A 14,313-nucleotide genomic window follows, 5' to 3' on the forward strand; every position below is an offset into this window, starting at 1 on the left:
TGAACTTCCTGTGACGCAGCAACATCAGACATTACAAAATGGCGGCGCTCTTTGGCAACACTGCTTCTTCTCGCAATCAAAGCAAAAATTTAGTAGAGTTCCGTGCAGGAAAGATGCACATGAATGGTAAAATGGTTACGCCTGACAAAAGGAAAGGACTTGTTTATGTCCACCAGTCAGAAGACTCACTAATGCATTTTTGCTGGAAAGACCGTACTACAGGATCAGTCGAAGATGTAATTTAAAATTTTATTTTTAAATACGCGTCTAGTCGAGGCCTACAATTAAAAAAAAACAAAAAACACGACCTTGTAGTTGTAGGGTGTCAGTTGACTGCTGAAATTGAACAAGCGTCTCATTTATTTATATACCTGGCAGTGGCATCACATAGCTAGCTAGTAGTCTGGCGCGTTGCTTAGATGGTAGGGTTGACCTCTGACCCTGAAACGTCACGCGTCGTTTTCTGACTGTTTCTACGTTTATTTTAGGGTTCCCATCCACGACAAATGAAAAAACTGTTTATATCGCAAATTCTCATCATTATTTTAATGCAAATTGCTAATAAAATGGATAATATGCCTTAGAATGCCAGAAAAAATCGCAAGATTCGTGGTTGTAAATAATGAGAGGATTTCTAGTGGAGCACTCTCCATAAAAACTGAACCGCCGCCAAAAACGACCGACTAACGGGGAAAACGGCTCGACTAACGGTACATTAATATATAATTGATATATTTATCATGTATATTTACAGTATTTTTGATTACTTTTTCCAAAATCTCACTCGAGGAAGAGGTACCCACGCTGACATTTCTATCCACTATTTTTAGTATCATGACGTCATTGTTACGCTAGTTACCTCACAGAAACAAGTAGTTTTTGTTTTTTGCGGAATGAACTGTTAAATCTAGTATTTTAATTATAATTCAATTGTAGCATGTGCGGAAAAAGTAAAATTATGGACATTATTATTGTATTAGTAATTTTATTAGTATATTGATTTTTTTTCTTCACTGTGGGCCGACAGTTGCTGCATTCGTGACCGGTGGTTAACCTCGTCAACGCCGTGTGGCCTATTCGTTTATATAATCAGTGATGCTCGTTCAGTGGTCTTATTAGGAGCTAGGCCTAATTACGGGCGATTTTTAGACTTAATTGATCGACCGTTAGCCTTTTTCATTGCTGCGTATTTTAAAAAATGCTCGTTCAGCTGCCTTTTTTTTTTTTTGGCGCTAAATAATCTGTTTACTGGCATTTTAAGCGTTTATTTATTTATTTTTTAAGCTAGACGTAGATCTAGTTAAAAAAATATTTTTTTAATACAGCTGGCTGTCTAGCATGCCTGATATGTGAACTTTAAAAAAAATGACCGAACTTTTAAAAAAAAATGGCAAGAAGTATAATAGGGAAGTAGGTCTGTTTTTCAATTGCTTGAAGAAGGGGGGGGGGGGGGGGAGAGAAGTGAAGACACCGACCATCTCGTGTACGCGTGTTCATTCTATGACGTGTACTATAGGTCACGGTGACCGTGGTGGGATTTTTCATCCACAGGATAGTAAACGTAAGCAAGCAATCACGCGAGTGACGATGTTTGGAGATTTTATTTAAAAAAATAAATAATCACATACGTCATGTTTTCAAGATGAAAAAAAAATGTAATGTAAAAATAATAGACACTAATACGATGTATGAACCTCAGCTGCCACGCTGTTGACTCAATATAATGTGAATTGAGTGTAAAATGCAGGGTTCCCACGCAGCCGGGAAACCGGGAAAAAAACCGGGAATTTCAAGATTTAATTTCCCGGCCGTGAAAACCGGGAATTTCGATGAATAACCGGGAAATATCTTTAAAAACCGGGAAATCTTGCTTCCCATGGTTTTTTCTTTCGGGTGTCGCGAGATTTGAACCGGGTTTAGGCCTATCCAATCGCTAGTCTCGCCACATCTCGTGACCTAGTTTTGGCCTACAAAACTAGTCTCGCCGGTTCTCGTGGTGCCTCTTTACCGTTGATCTGTTTTCCGCCCATCACACATGTGTACATGGTACATCTACTGCTATGCTTGCTTAGGGTTACCCATCATTGGCGTGACGTAATTTTTTTCATTGTTTTTTTTTAGGATTAGTTTAAAATTTAGTTTAGGCACCACGTGATTTTTTTTTAACTTGCCGTAAACTCGCCGTGTAGTCTAGATATTGACCTAAATAAACTGTATTAAAAGGACTAGGATCGCGCGCGAGTACAGTTCTGTTAAATATTATTTTAAGGATAACTGTTCTAGCAGACTATTTAACCAGTGATACTGAATTTGGGAGAAACACAGATAAAAAAAACGAAATTTGCAAAAGCCAGCCTTTCTCGCGTTCATAAGAAAAAAATTAAAGGCTAGTGACGTCACCAACAATGTGAAATGCGTAGATGGGTCAACTACAATTATTTCATGGGAGGGGAGTACCTGGAGTAAATAGGGCCTTCTTGAACTCACTGTGACCCCAAGTAGGCCCACGCGTTCATACCGCAAGGTGGTTGGGGGGGGGGGAGATAAAGTGACGTCATCAGCTATCTCAAATAGTAGTTGACGTATGCTATAGGCCTTCACAATGACCTCTCCACGTTGTCTAGTTGTGGGGAAGGGGGGATGCTATAAAGCATACATATTGATGTATTTACTATTGTCTTAAGTATGGGTCTGCTTGGCTTAGAAGTTGGTTTTTATTTTTACGTTTTTTTTTCTTATTCAAAATACGATTTATTTTATATAAAAAAATGCCACAGGATCTAATTTCAGTTACTCCGGTTGATCTCATTGGGGGTCGTCCATAAATGAAGTCACACTCGTAAGGGGGGGGGGGTCCGTACTTTTGTGACGGTGTGTGATGAGGGGGAGGGGGGGGGGGTGTTCAGATGGTGTGACGTCACACTTTTGAATAATAAAACGGCAATGTTAGAAAACGAGTTTTAGCCGTTCTTTCGCGTTTTAGAAAACTGTTTTAATAAATTCTAATAAGAATTTATTAAAATACTCTGTTGACAGGTTTTAGAAAAAAATATCGATGTTTTAAGAGAAATTCAACTGCAATTTTGAGGGGGGTTGTAGGTTGAGGTGTGACGTCATTTTAGGGGGGGGGGGGTCTGGCTTTTTGTGACGACATGTGACTGGAGGGGAGGTAAAAATCGCCAAAAAAGCGTGACGTCATTTATGGATGACCCCTTGTCTATCAAACTAAAATGTTTAAGTTAATATTAGGCTTGTTTAAGTTTTAAAAATACGGGTACCTCTAAGAAACTACATAAACAATAAGTTGAAAACAGTGCGAATGTTCATTTTAGTTTAAGTTCAATTTTGAAAAAAAAAACGAATTTTTATTTTTGTGAGCTTTAAAAAAAACTTTCAGTATTATTTCATAGTAACAAAAACTTCTTTTATTTTAGATATTGACTTTACTAAGGTATTCATTAGTACCATAGTAGCAGTGAGAGATATTTTTCAAACGTCTTGTCTTTAAGCAAATTATTTGCTGTTTACAGTTTGTTGGTTGATTGAGTAACTACACACTTTTGGCTGACTACTTTATTGAACACAATATAGGAAGTGCTAACATTAAATAGGCCTACTTAGATATGTTACTAACCGCAGTGTACATTTCTACAACATTTTAGATAAGGTTTTAAATTGTGACTACTATTAACTTAACTTATTAATTGTATTATCATAAACAGTTGTTTTGTATTGGGGGAGGTTCTAGAAATGTAATTATTACATTATAATGATTATGGGATCAAGATGGGTCTACTATTTTAAACTATTTTTGTTACATGCACAATCCTTTAAATATAAATTTTTTTTAAAGATTGTTATAAAGTTAAAATCACGAAAGGAATTCTTTTTAAAAAATATAACATGATATTATTAATATGAATCAAATGTTTCGAAAAGTAAGTATTGTCAAATTTTATTTTTGAAAATTTCTGACGCAACATCAAGTTTCACAGTTTAAAAATTTCAGTTTTGGGATTTAATTTTAGGATATGATTCACTTTAAAGTAGCTAGGCCAATGCAAAAATTTAAATTCAGTAAAACAATATAATAGTTACATATTTAGATAGGGGCTGTCAATCTGATTACAGATCAGTTTGAATTTTCAAAATCTGACCATAAACAAAAAAGTTATGATTTTTTTTGTCATTAAAAAACAGCAGTTTTTTCAGACAACCGGGGTAGACCCTGAAAGAGGAAAAATACTGGGAGGGTATGGACCAAATTTTTAAGAGTTTTTCACTAAAAGTGGTATAAAAGTAAGCAGACTTCACCAATTGATGTCATTTTATGATATTTTGTAGATTTTTGTATGCCGAATCCAATGATGCTATTTTAAAAAGTGTCTTTTGATTACATAACAGACTTATTTCATGGATTATGTAATACCCCCCTTCAATTTTTTTTACAACATCTGATAATCCGTGTGATAAGAAGTCATTCTTTAAATTAAACACTGTTTTAAACCATAATATGACATTTGTATATGCTGAAGCTAATGGTGATATTTAAAAATGGTCGAACATTATTACAAAACTATAAAGGTCAGGTTATGTAATTCGCACCTTTAGCTCATAATTTACCATGTATTTATTTTAAAATCTCTTTTGCTCATTGTCAGTTAACTTAAGTGAATAGCCTACTTAAAGAAAAGATAACAAATACAGTTTTAATACAAAGAGAAGGATGCTATAACAATAGTATATTTGTGATGATGTAACGTCTTAAAATATGTTATGTAATCTATGTGCAATCCTATAAGCCTACTCTATTCCAAAAATATAGGCATATCTTATTATATGTATATTTCTTGTTACTTTAAATGTCATACCATTGATACAACTTTCTTCTATAGAATTAGCCTAGTTACAAATGTGTCTTATCAGAATCAGTGTGCTTTATGACAATTTTGTAATATTTTTAAACACAAAAAAATTGCTCATTTTTACAATTTTAATAACATAAACATTGGAGGAAAATTGTTTTTTTTTTTAGAATGTACAAGGTAGTGTAAGTTATAGGTCTATATTAGTCTATAACATAGATTTATATATGTTTATGCTAGTTGTAAGCTTGTGTATTTTGTGTGCTTGACTGTGTGTAGTCAGAGTTTCTTGCAGGCATCTCTTCGGGGGGGGGGGGGGGCTTTGCCCCCCCCCCCCCCCCCCCCGAAAATTTTTTACCGCCCCCCCCCGAACGAAATGAAATTTACATAATTTATATAGAAAATATATACTTTTAACAGTGTCCGCCCCCCCGAAGAAAGTTTACCGCCCCCCCCCGAAGATTTCAAGTGCCCCCCCCCCCCGGAGAAAAAAGTCTGGAAGAAACACTGTGTGTAGTAGATGCTAGGCATTTTTTAAGTTTCCGGGGGCGTTTATCACCATCAGCATTTGCCTAGATTTAGTGAAATCAGACGTGGTTAACCAGGTTTTCTGACCAACGAATTTTATTGCCGTATTACGTAAACACGAGGCAAGATAGGCTAGTCGGCCAACCCGATAAACGTGTCAGACGAATATTATGTAATTTTAGAGACAAAAGTCTGGGAAGATTTCCTAATCTATGCCCGAGGGTTAGTAACATCCACTCCACAAAGTGAAGGGGGAGGGAGGTGGGGTATGAAACCACCGCGAGCCGCTCGGGTACCGTACGGGTGTTATACAACATCAAAGGCGCCGACCCTCGGCTTGTCGCGTCACGGAGTAGTGGGGACGGGGTGAGGCTATGGATGTTACATACGGTGTTACAATAGTTACATACCGTGTAGGATGGTCAGTGACTCCCCATACCCACCCCATCCCATTTTGGTCGATTTGGCAAGCTAGTAACCTCCACGTTGTTAAGGGTTTTAAAATTTTTTAGTCAACCGAAAAAAAAGAGCCCGGGGTAAAATTTAATTTATTTTTTAAAGCCATTTTTACGAAAAAGTAATGTACACAATAATGAAACGTTACGGCACGCGAATCACGTCAGCATTGTTTGGTCGGGTCGCAGCTATCCGGATTAATTTCTAAAGAAGATTAATTTTGACGATAAGTAAATACTATTACGACTTTTTTTTTGCCGTTTCAATGGTTTAAAACAAAGTTATGAAACATGCCTGTCTACGTAAATATAAAATAGCAATACCCGACGAGTCAAATACGGGAACACACGTATCTATCTTTAGAAATTGTTTATAGTCTCATCCAATCGGATCAACCGCCTAGCGTCACGTGACCACACACTCGGCTGTGCTACACGATGTGTAGATCACGATTCAGTTGGACGGCGGCCGACGCGTTAATTTTTATTTTCGTTCGGTTTTAAAATGTATGGACGGCTTTATTATGAGGTGTTATAATACATGTCATACATTAAAATAATCGGCGGGATTTAAGGAATACAGCTCAAGGTTCAAATGTAAAATAGGTCAAATAATAGACCGGGAAACTTAGTTCAACTTTGCGGTCCGATATCTCCCGAAGTACTTAACTTATTTTGACCACGAACCTTGAGCGTTGTACGTCTACATTTAATCTGTTCGTCTGCCAAATTTGATTGTTGCAGTACGTAAACTCGATACGTCTATAAAAAAAAATTGTAGCGCGTCATATTTAAAACTCAGCGATTCGAAGCACAGCCGAGCGGTTCAGTCGGACAGCGGTCGGCGCGTCATGTTTTGATTTTCGGTCCACTTCAAAGTCTATAGACGTCCTTATTATAGGGCCTAATATGACATATCATACATATTAATAAACGTCGAGATTTCAGGAATACAGCTCAAGGTTCAAATTAAAAATCGGTTCATTAATAGCCCAAATAACTTAGTTCAACTTTGCCGTTCGATATCTCCAAAAGTATTTAACATATTTTCCCCAAGAACCTTGAGCGTTATACGTGAACATTTAATCTATTCTTCTACCAAGCTTCACTGTTGTAGTACGAAAACTCAAAGAGTCTATAGACTCTAAGTAACACCCCTCTTTTAAAAAGGTGAAAAAGCCTCCCCCCTAATCGGCACGTCGCCGCGGGGGGTAAAAAATGCGATTAAATCGGCGATTTCTTCAACGTCTGAAATAATAAAGAAATCAAACTAATACAGTTAAAAAGGTTGTTCAATTACGAACAGAATGATGTATAACATGTTAGCATAAACACAATAAAAGCATGAAAAAAACAGTTAAACATGCAGGGGGTAGGGAAAAGCCGATTTGTCCGATTTTCTCGGCAGCGGCATTGGCCTAGCTATTTAAAGAATGAGTGCCACCCCTAAAAAATGTCTGCTTTTTTGTGGTTTAATAACATTTAAATTGACAAGTTCAATGGTTATGCGCGTTTAAATTTATATGTAAAATAGCAGGGAATTTATACTTGAAATAGCAGGGAATTCCTTGGAATAGCAGGGAATTTTCTGGTAAAAAAATTGTGGGAACCCTGAAAATGTATTTGTATTTATAAACTATTATAACTATTACTATCATATTATTTTAAGCATATTTACTATTTAAAATTAGAATTTGAAATAAAAATATTTATTATGGTCATTTGATTTATGCAGGTGTTCATTACTTCTTAAATTGGTATGAATATCATGTGGAGTAGAATTTAATAAATAATGAAATAACTAAATCTAGTTTGATTATCAACGAGTTGCTTTTTGTTATTTTCCGGTGAGTAAATTACCTAAGCTGACGCAATTACCATGGCGGGAATTAAAAGCTCGTGTACCCAAGTCCACGACGTCATGTTATGCCGGTCGAGGGCCAAGAACGCTGTTTTGTCATTCATTTTCCATTTTTGATCAATTTTCAAATTCTCTCTTTTCTCTTCAACCGAGTAAGCTAGATATTTAAATGTGGTGTCAAATGTTCTCTTAAGGGGTAAGGAAGTTAATGGTGTATTTGAAATAACAGAATATTTTATTTAAAAAAATCCATAATTCAACCTACTAGCTAGTCTCGTAATAACAGTCATAACGTGAGTTGAATTACCTCCCCTGACCCGTTTTTTTATGACCACATTTTAGTTCGTTTTATTTTCAACTTTGTCTCGGCACTGTTGCTAAAAATAGTATTTGCGCAATGCCATACGGGTAACTCTGTTTGGCGTCTGCTTCATGTGATAGATCATTGAATGGCCAACAACAAGCTGATATTCAGTGATATAAAAATTATTGCGACTAGATGCGATTTACGTGGAAGCTGAGCTAGATTTAGCAAAAGACAGCTACAGTAACTTACTGAAGCCCGAACACTCCGTAGGAGCGAACACCTTGCTGGTTTTCTGTCAATATAATCATTTTTTCAATGTTTACACTGAACTACCGCAAACTGCACTGCGCATGTCCATTTTTAAAAACCTGACCCCTATTTGGTTGATCACTAGTGAGGAACACTGATGCATAGTCAATTAAAAAGTTGAAACTATTTGTGGTTTGCCATTGCTTAATTAAGCGTATAGGTCTATGTTTAGCTTTGGTGTCACTGCCTGTCACAGATTGCACCCTGTCAGATTTAATCCCACCCTAAAGAAATATTTCTGAACATAACTGCTGTAATTTGATTTTTAGTTGAATTGGAAGATTGCACCCTGTCAGATTTAATCCCACCCTAAAGAAATATTTCTGAACATAACTGCAGTAATTTGATTTTAAGTTGGAATTGGAAGAATTTTTAAAGTTTGTGGATATAAAATGTTATAAATTTTTTTTTTTATAGGCCTTTGTGTATATATCTTTTTTCTTTTATTTTTTCTCTAGGATTTAATTATCTTTCCTGATGATATTGAGTTCAAGCATGTAAGCCAGTGCACAACAGGAAGAGTGTATGTCCTCAAGTTTAAATCATCATCTAGAAAATTCTTCTTCTGGCTTCAGGTCAAAGCTTTTTTCAAGTATAAGTAACCGAATATATGCAGACTTAAATGTTTTTAATTAGGCTAATCTCTTTGACTTTGAAATGTAACTTAAATTTTCATTTCTCATAGGTCGTACTTAACTTTTGAATCTGTGATAAAATATAGGGAGTTTTTTCTTACTTATTAACAATAGTTGAAATTTTCAGGAACCAAAGTCAGACAAAGACGAGGACAACTGCAAGAAAGTCAATGACTTCCTAAATAATCCACCAACACCTGGTTCGTCTAGGGGTGGGGGCGGTGGTGGTGTTTTACCATCTGACCTGTCCAGTCTGGGTATGTAACAACTACCAACAGCCATATTTGAGGTCTTGTGTATATCCCCTGTGTTTTAACAATGAAAAGTTTACATATCTAACTTGCATGTTCTTTATCCAGGTGAACAGGACCTTCAAAGTATCCTGGGTGGCATGAGTCAACAGCAGCTGATGCAGCTACTTGGTAAAGATGCAGTTTTGAATTATTATTTACTGCATTATGTTAGTCATTTCTCCTTGCTGTGGGTGGGTACATTGTAAAGATAAATTTCTTGAGCAAATATTTCTGTGGGCTTTTTTTGTTGTGATGATAAAAGAATCATGCTGTAATTTTGTAGGTGGCATTGGTATGGGAGGATCCTCAAGTCCTGGTGTGCTGGGCTCTTTGATTGGCCGTCCTAGCAGTGCTCAGTCCACTGCATCTGAGCCGTAAGTCGTTACTTAATTCATTGTCATGCTACTCTGTAAGTAATTATGTCAAATATTGACTTTCTGCCGCTGTAGTGTCCATCTTTGTTTTTAACTACCTTTTTAGATACTGTAATTATGAAGCAAGTTAGTGTAAGAAGTTTTTTAACATGTGTTTGATTTAGATCAGTGAGAGATTTATCAAGTCATATCCTCCCTCTTTTTATGAAACTACTAGATTTAGTTGATTTCACTGTTTAGGCTGATCTATGATGTTTTTTTAGTATTAAAAAATGCTGGCATGGACTATTTTACTCCCAAACATAGAAATTTTTAAAAGTTTGTTAGGTAACTTTAAAAAATAATATTAATGTGTTAACAGTGATTAATACAGAGGAATCTACAGTTATAAAGCATTCTATCTTACAGACCTCTGAGAAGTCAGTCATCTGCTGCAAGGGCTACAACTGCAGACACCACACCATCCCAGCCACGCCCTGTCACTGCTGCCGCCCTCCCCTCCCAGTCAACTGCAGGTGATGCCACTCGAGCCGCCCCTCAAGGAGCCAGCAGCGCTGCAGCAGCAGCAGCCGTTTCCTCTGGAGCCAGTGCTCAGATTCAGCTCAGTGACTTACAGAACATCCTCTCTACTATGAATGGTGATTTAAGCTCTCACTACTTTCTTCTTATTCCTGCTTCTCTAGTTTATCATTTCAAATAAATTCAATGTATTAAAACTCCATTGTTATAAAGTTAAGTTGCTATATAATAATGTAAAGAAAGTTAACATATAACTGGAAAAAAAATAATTACAAAATAGTCAATTGTTTGCCTTTTGTTTCAGTTCCCTCAGGGGGTGCTGCTAAAGAAGGTAATGACATGTTTTTTTGTTTTCTTAGATCAATCAGACAAAACCTTTTTTTTTAAGTTGTTGTGAGGATTGTAATGTTATTTCCTACTTTTAAAATCATTTTGCTCTTAATCTATATATATAATTCTCTTCTGGGAGACACTATAAAACAAGCTGCAAGAGCATCCTTGCAGTCCCCTCTCTTTCTCTCTATCACTGTCACTACCACCCCCACCCCACCCCCACATGGTCTGGTGAGCTGTGGTCACGCTAAATGTTTACAAATCCTAGAGCCGGCTTTAGTGACGTCTATTAAGGGCAGATAATTTAGTTTGAAACGATTTTAAACTTACAGGAGGTAACTAAGAGGAGGCTGCTTTCACGGGTGTGGGGGGGGGGGGGTAGGGTTAGGGGAAGGGGGGTTAGGGGAAGGGGGGGTAGTGTTTTAAAGCAAATATTTTCAGTGGCAGCATTGGTACTGTCAAATTCACAAATTATGAATTACTGAAAAGTAGAAAATAAAACAACTAAATAGCGGCGTATTATACGCCGCGGGTCGGCTTATATTTTGTAATACACTGAGACATCTAGTTATATTTAATGATTTGTTGCTTTTAAGGAAGACGTTTTTATATTTTAAAAAAAAAACATTTTTTAACCAGTTACTGAAAACATTTTTTAACCAGTTACTGAAAACATTTTTACTTGCCAGTAATATTTTTTAAACACCATGGCTTAACAATTATTTAAAGAAATCACATCACTATATATAACTTGAAATATAATTGAAGTCAGATTCATGAGCAGAAACAATTTAATTAGAATTAATTTCACTAAGTATCCTAGATAAGAATCATAGAAAATTAAAAGCAAGTAACGAAACAAGAAAAGCATGAAAAATCAAGTTCTGTATATTCTACCTCGGCTAAGTTCAAATGAATGTACTATGCATTGTTCTGCTGCATAGGACAGTACCTTTAAAGTAAATCTTGGTTACATCAGACAGTAGTGAAGGGTTAAACGAATAGTCTACAAATGTTTTCAAGTGATAATTAAATGAAAATCAATTTGTTTCTTTAAAGAGGTATTTGTTATTTAGTGCTGATTTAACTGTTTGATAATTGTCTTTAGGTGTGGACTTGGCCAAAGCTCTGAGTCCTGAAGCCATGATCCCCATCTTGGCAAACCATGAAGTTCAGGAGAGGCTCATCCCATTTTTACCTGAGGGGGAGTCCCTGCCTAAGACGGAGGAAGAACTGCGCAATACTGTCCAGTCTCCTCAGTTTCAGCAGGTGAGTTACCTAAGCTACTGCCTGTTCCTTGCATTAGTGTATCACTTGTTTTGTTACTAAATTGTTCCTTCAACTACTTCTTTCTAACGCTGTTTACTTAATTAGTATCTCACCAGCTCAGTAAAGGGGAACAACCAAAAATACATTGAATACAAAACAAGCCAAAATGAGTAACTTGGGGGAAAAGAAACAAATATTTAAATATTACAGATTTAAACATTTGTGTGAGTTTATTCTTTTTTATGCCTGTCATTTAACAGGCTTTGCTGCTTGTTGCTAATAATTTAGCTTCCTAATTTCAGGCCCTGAGCTCCTTTAGCTCAGCTCTTCAGTCGGGTCAGCTGGGCCCTCTGATGTCACAGTTCGGTCTAGGCGAGGATGTGGCTAATGCTGCTGCCCAGGGGGGTAAGTTGGCTCGTCATTCACTAGTGCACAAATGCTAACAGTTTATTTTTTTTAAATCACTAACTTTGACTTTAATTAAAAACTAACCATTGTATTGAATCAGGTACTTAAAAATATTAACTTTTAAAATTGTTAGTTTTAAGTTCTATTATTATAGTTAAATAATTGCATAAACTAAGAAACCACTGTTCACAGACATGGAAGCATTTGTTAAAGCTATGCAAGAAGCCACCAAGAAGAAAGATGACTCCATGGAGCATTAGCTTAGTCCTGGCACTCTGAACAAGGACAGTCACTCTCACAATAGCAAGCAGTGTTTGATAGACAGCATCACAAGTTTATTGAAAGAGAATGGAACCAATAGGGACACTTTGGAAGATAGTGAAGTCAGTTTAAAAAATGTAGATTCCCAACCGCAGTTTGCCAGCAGCCATGATTTTGTCAATGTTTTAAGAATTATTTCTGGTGCTAATTTAGACCTAGAATTAAGAATGGCACCCAGTTCATTAGAGAATGAAGATTTTTTTCCTCCATCCCCAATTGTTTGGCTTGATGATGAGTTGCCGCTGGTTGATGATGAGCTGTTGCAGCTGGTTGATGATGCCCTTGAGCCTCACTACAGAGCTCCGCCTTCTTTTGGTGATAGTGTTTCCCCGTGTGTTGATTCAGATCAGAGAGATGAGCTTCACCATGAAAGGTGTGATGAAAATTTGAATGATGGATGTGACTCCAATGAAGATTTGAGAAGCCCTTGTTGTGATGTTGAAAGTATTGATCAGCTGAAAACAGAACTAGCAGATGTTGTTCATTTGGAGTCTAAAACTGATACGAATGAGGATGACCGCTTGACTTGTGCTAACATGGTAGGCTTTGATCACCTAGAACCTGCGGTCAGTGGCACCAAACTCTCAGACCAACAGACACCACAACCAAGCCCCATACAGGGAACTGGTATTTCCCTGGTGTGTGATGAAGACGGGGATTCTGATAGCTCAGATGGTGAAAGCATTGAGAGTTGTAAGCCAAACAGCCAACACCTTGAGATACAGTCAGTGGATGGAATCAACGTAGTTAAAGATGGTTATGTGGATGGGATTGTATCTGTTAATGGAGAAGACAGTCTGGTGGATGTGCAACAAATATCCCACAGTGGCAAGGAGGAATCTGCTGGGTATGTAAACCATGCATTTCATCATGATGACACCAGGCATGCAGGGGCCAGCCAGCTTGAGGGGGACAATGAGGTAGAGAATGAACAGGTCTACAACTACAACTCTGATCTGCCTCCAGTGGAGATTGATGAGGGCAGCAGTGACTGGGGGGACACTAATGAAGATTTTAGAGACATGAATGTCCTGGATGGTAACACCCAAGAGATTGACTCACTCATGCGTGATGACATCAATGCTGAGTGCTATGAAGGAGATGCTAACGACACAGAAGATGAAAACAAAGATAGGCTTCATGTGTATGAGAATATAGCAGCATTTGATCATCTCAGCAACGAAGTTACGGAGACTTCGAAGTTCAACACAGAGAACAAACACAATTCGGTATTAAGTTTAGAAAACAAAATAGAACCTGAAATAATCAATGAGCATGATCATTCAAATAGGTTAGAGAAAGAAATTAAAGTTAGTTCCCCTTGCTTCATCGTTGGTGACTCATCCTGTCAGGTGTTGACCTCGGAGCAAGAAACAAATGTGGGCGCCAGTCAAGTTGGTCATCTGGAAACCCTGCTGAGCCTTGTCCATGCTAGTGTAGTGCCTGAGGAGGGCAGCAGTACTGACCCTGTGACACCCCTTCCCAAACTTGGAGCTAACAAGTGTGTGGTTAGTGAAGAGATGTCCGGCACCAACAACTTCTTGTATAAAGATGAAATTTACACCATAGATGACAGCTCTGAAGACTCTGATGAACCAAATTATGACACGATATACTCACCTAAACCAAACATTGGTGACCTAGCTGTGGCAAGCAAATATCCAGAGCAGAATTCTGACTCCATTTATTTGGAAGGTGAGATCACCCCAATGGATTATGGTCTAGAACGTAAACTTTCCAAGCAAGATATTTCAATGAAGCAAGCCTTCTCAGCAGGAGAGAGTGGCAATTCATCCTTTTTGTGTGACATCTATCTACCCCATGACTCACTGGACT

At 37.2% G+C, this 14,313-nt stretch overlaps 1 protein-coding gene across 1 annotated transcript; it reads left to right on the plus strand.

Moving 5' to 3' along the window:
* Position 1: 1 nt before the first annotated feature.
* LOC131954464 (proteasomal ubiquitin receptor ADRM1) lies at positions 2-12,486 on the plus strand. Its single transcript, XM_059318169.1, has 10 exons — positions 2-236; positions 8,784-8,900; positions 9,088-9,217; positions 9,320-9,382; positions 9,537-9,627; positions 10,036-10,265; positions 10,451-10,477; positions 11,588-11,748; positions 12,051-12,153; positions 12,349-12,486. Exons 1-10 carry the CDS (start codon positions 39-41, stop codon positions 12,414-12,416), a joined length of 1,188 nt encoding a protein of 395 aa, XP_059174152.1. The 5' UTR covers positions 2-38; the 3' UTR covers positions 12,417-12,486.
* Positions 12,487-14,313: the final 1,827 nt, after the last annotated feature.

This window comes from Physella acuta, unplaced genomic scaffold (genome assembly GCF_028476545.2).
Source record: "Physella acuta isolate Inbredline_101_S28 unplaced genomic scaffold, ASM2847654v3 ptg001000l, whole genome shotgun sequence".
NCBI classification, from domain to species: Eukaryota; Metazoa; Mollusca; class Gastropoda; family Physidae; genus Physella; species Physella acuta.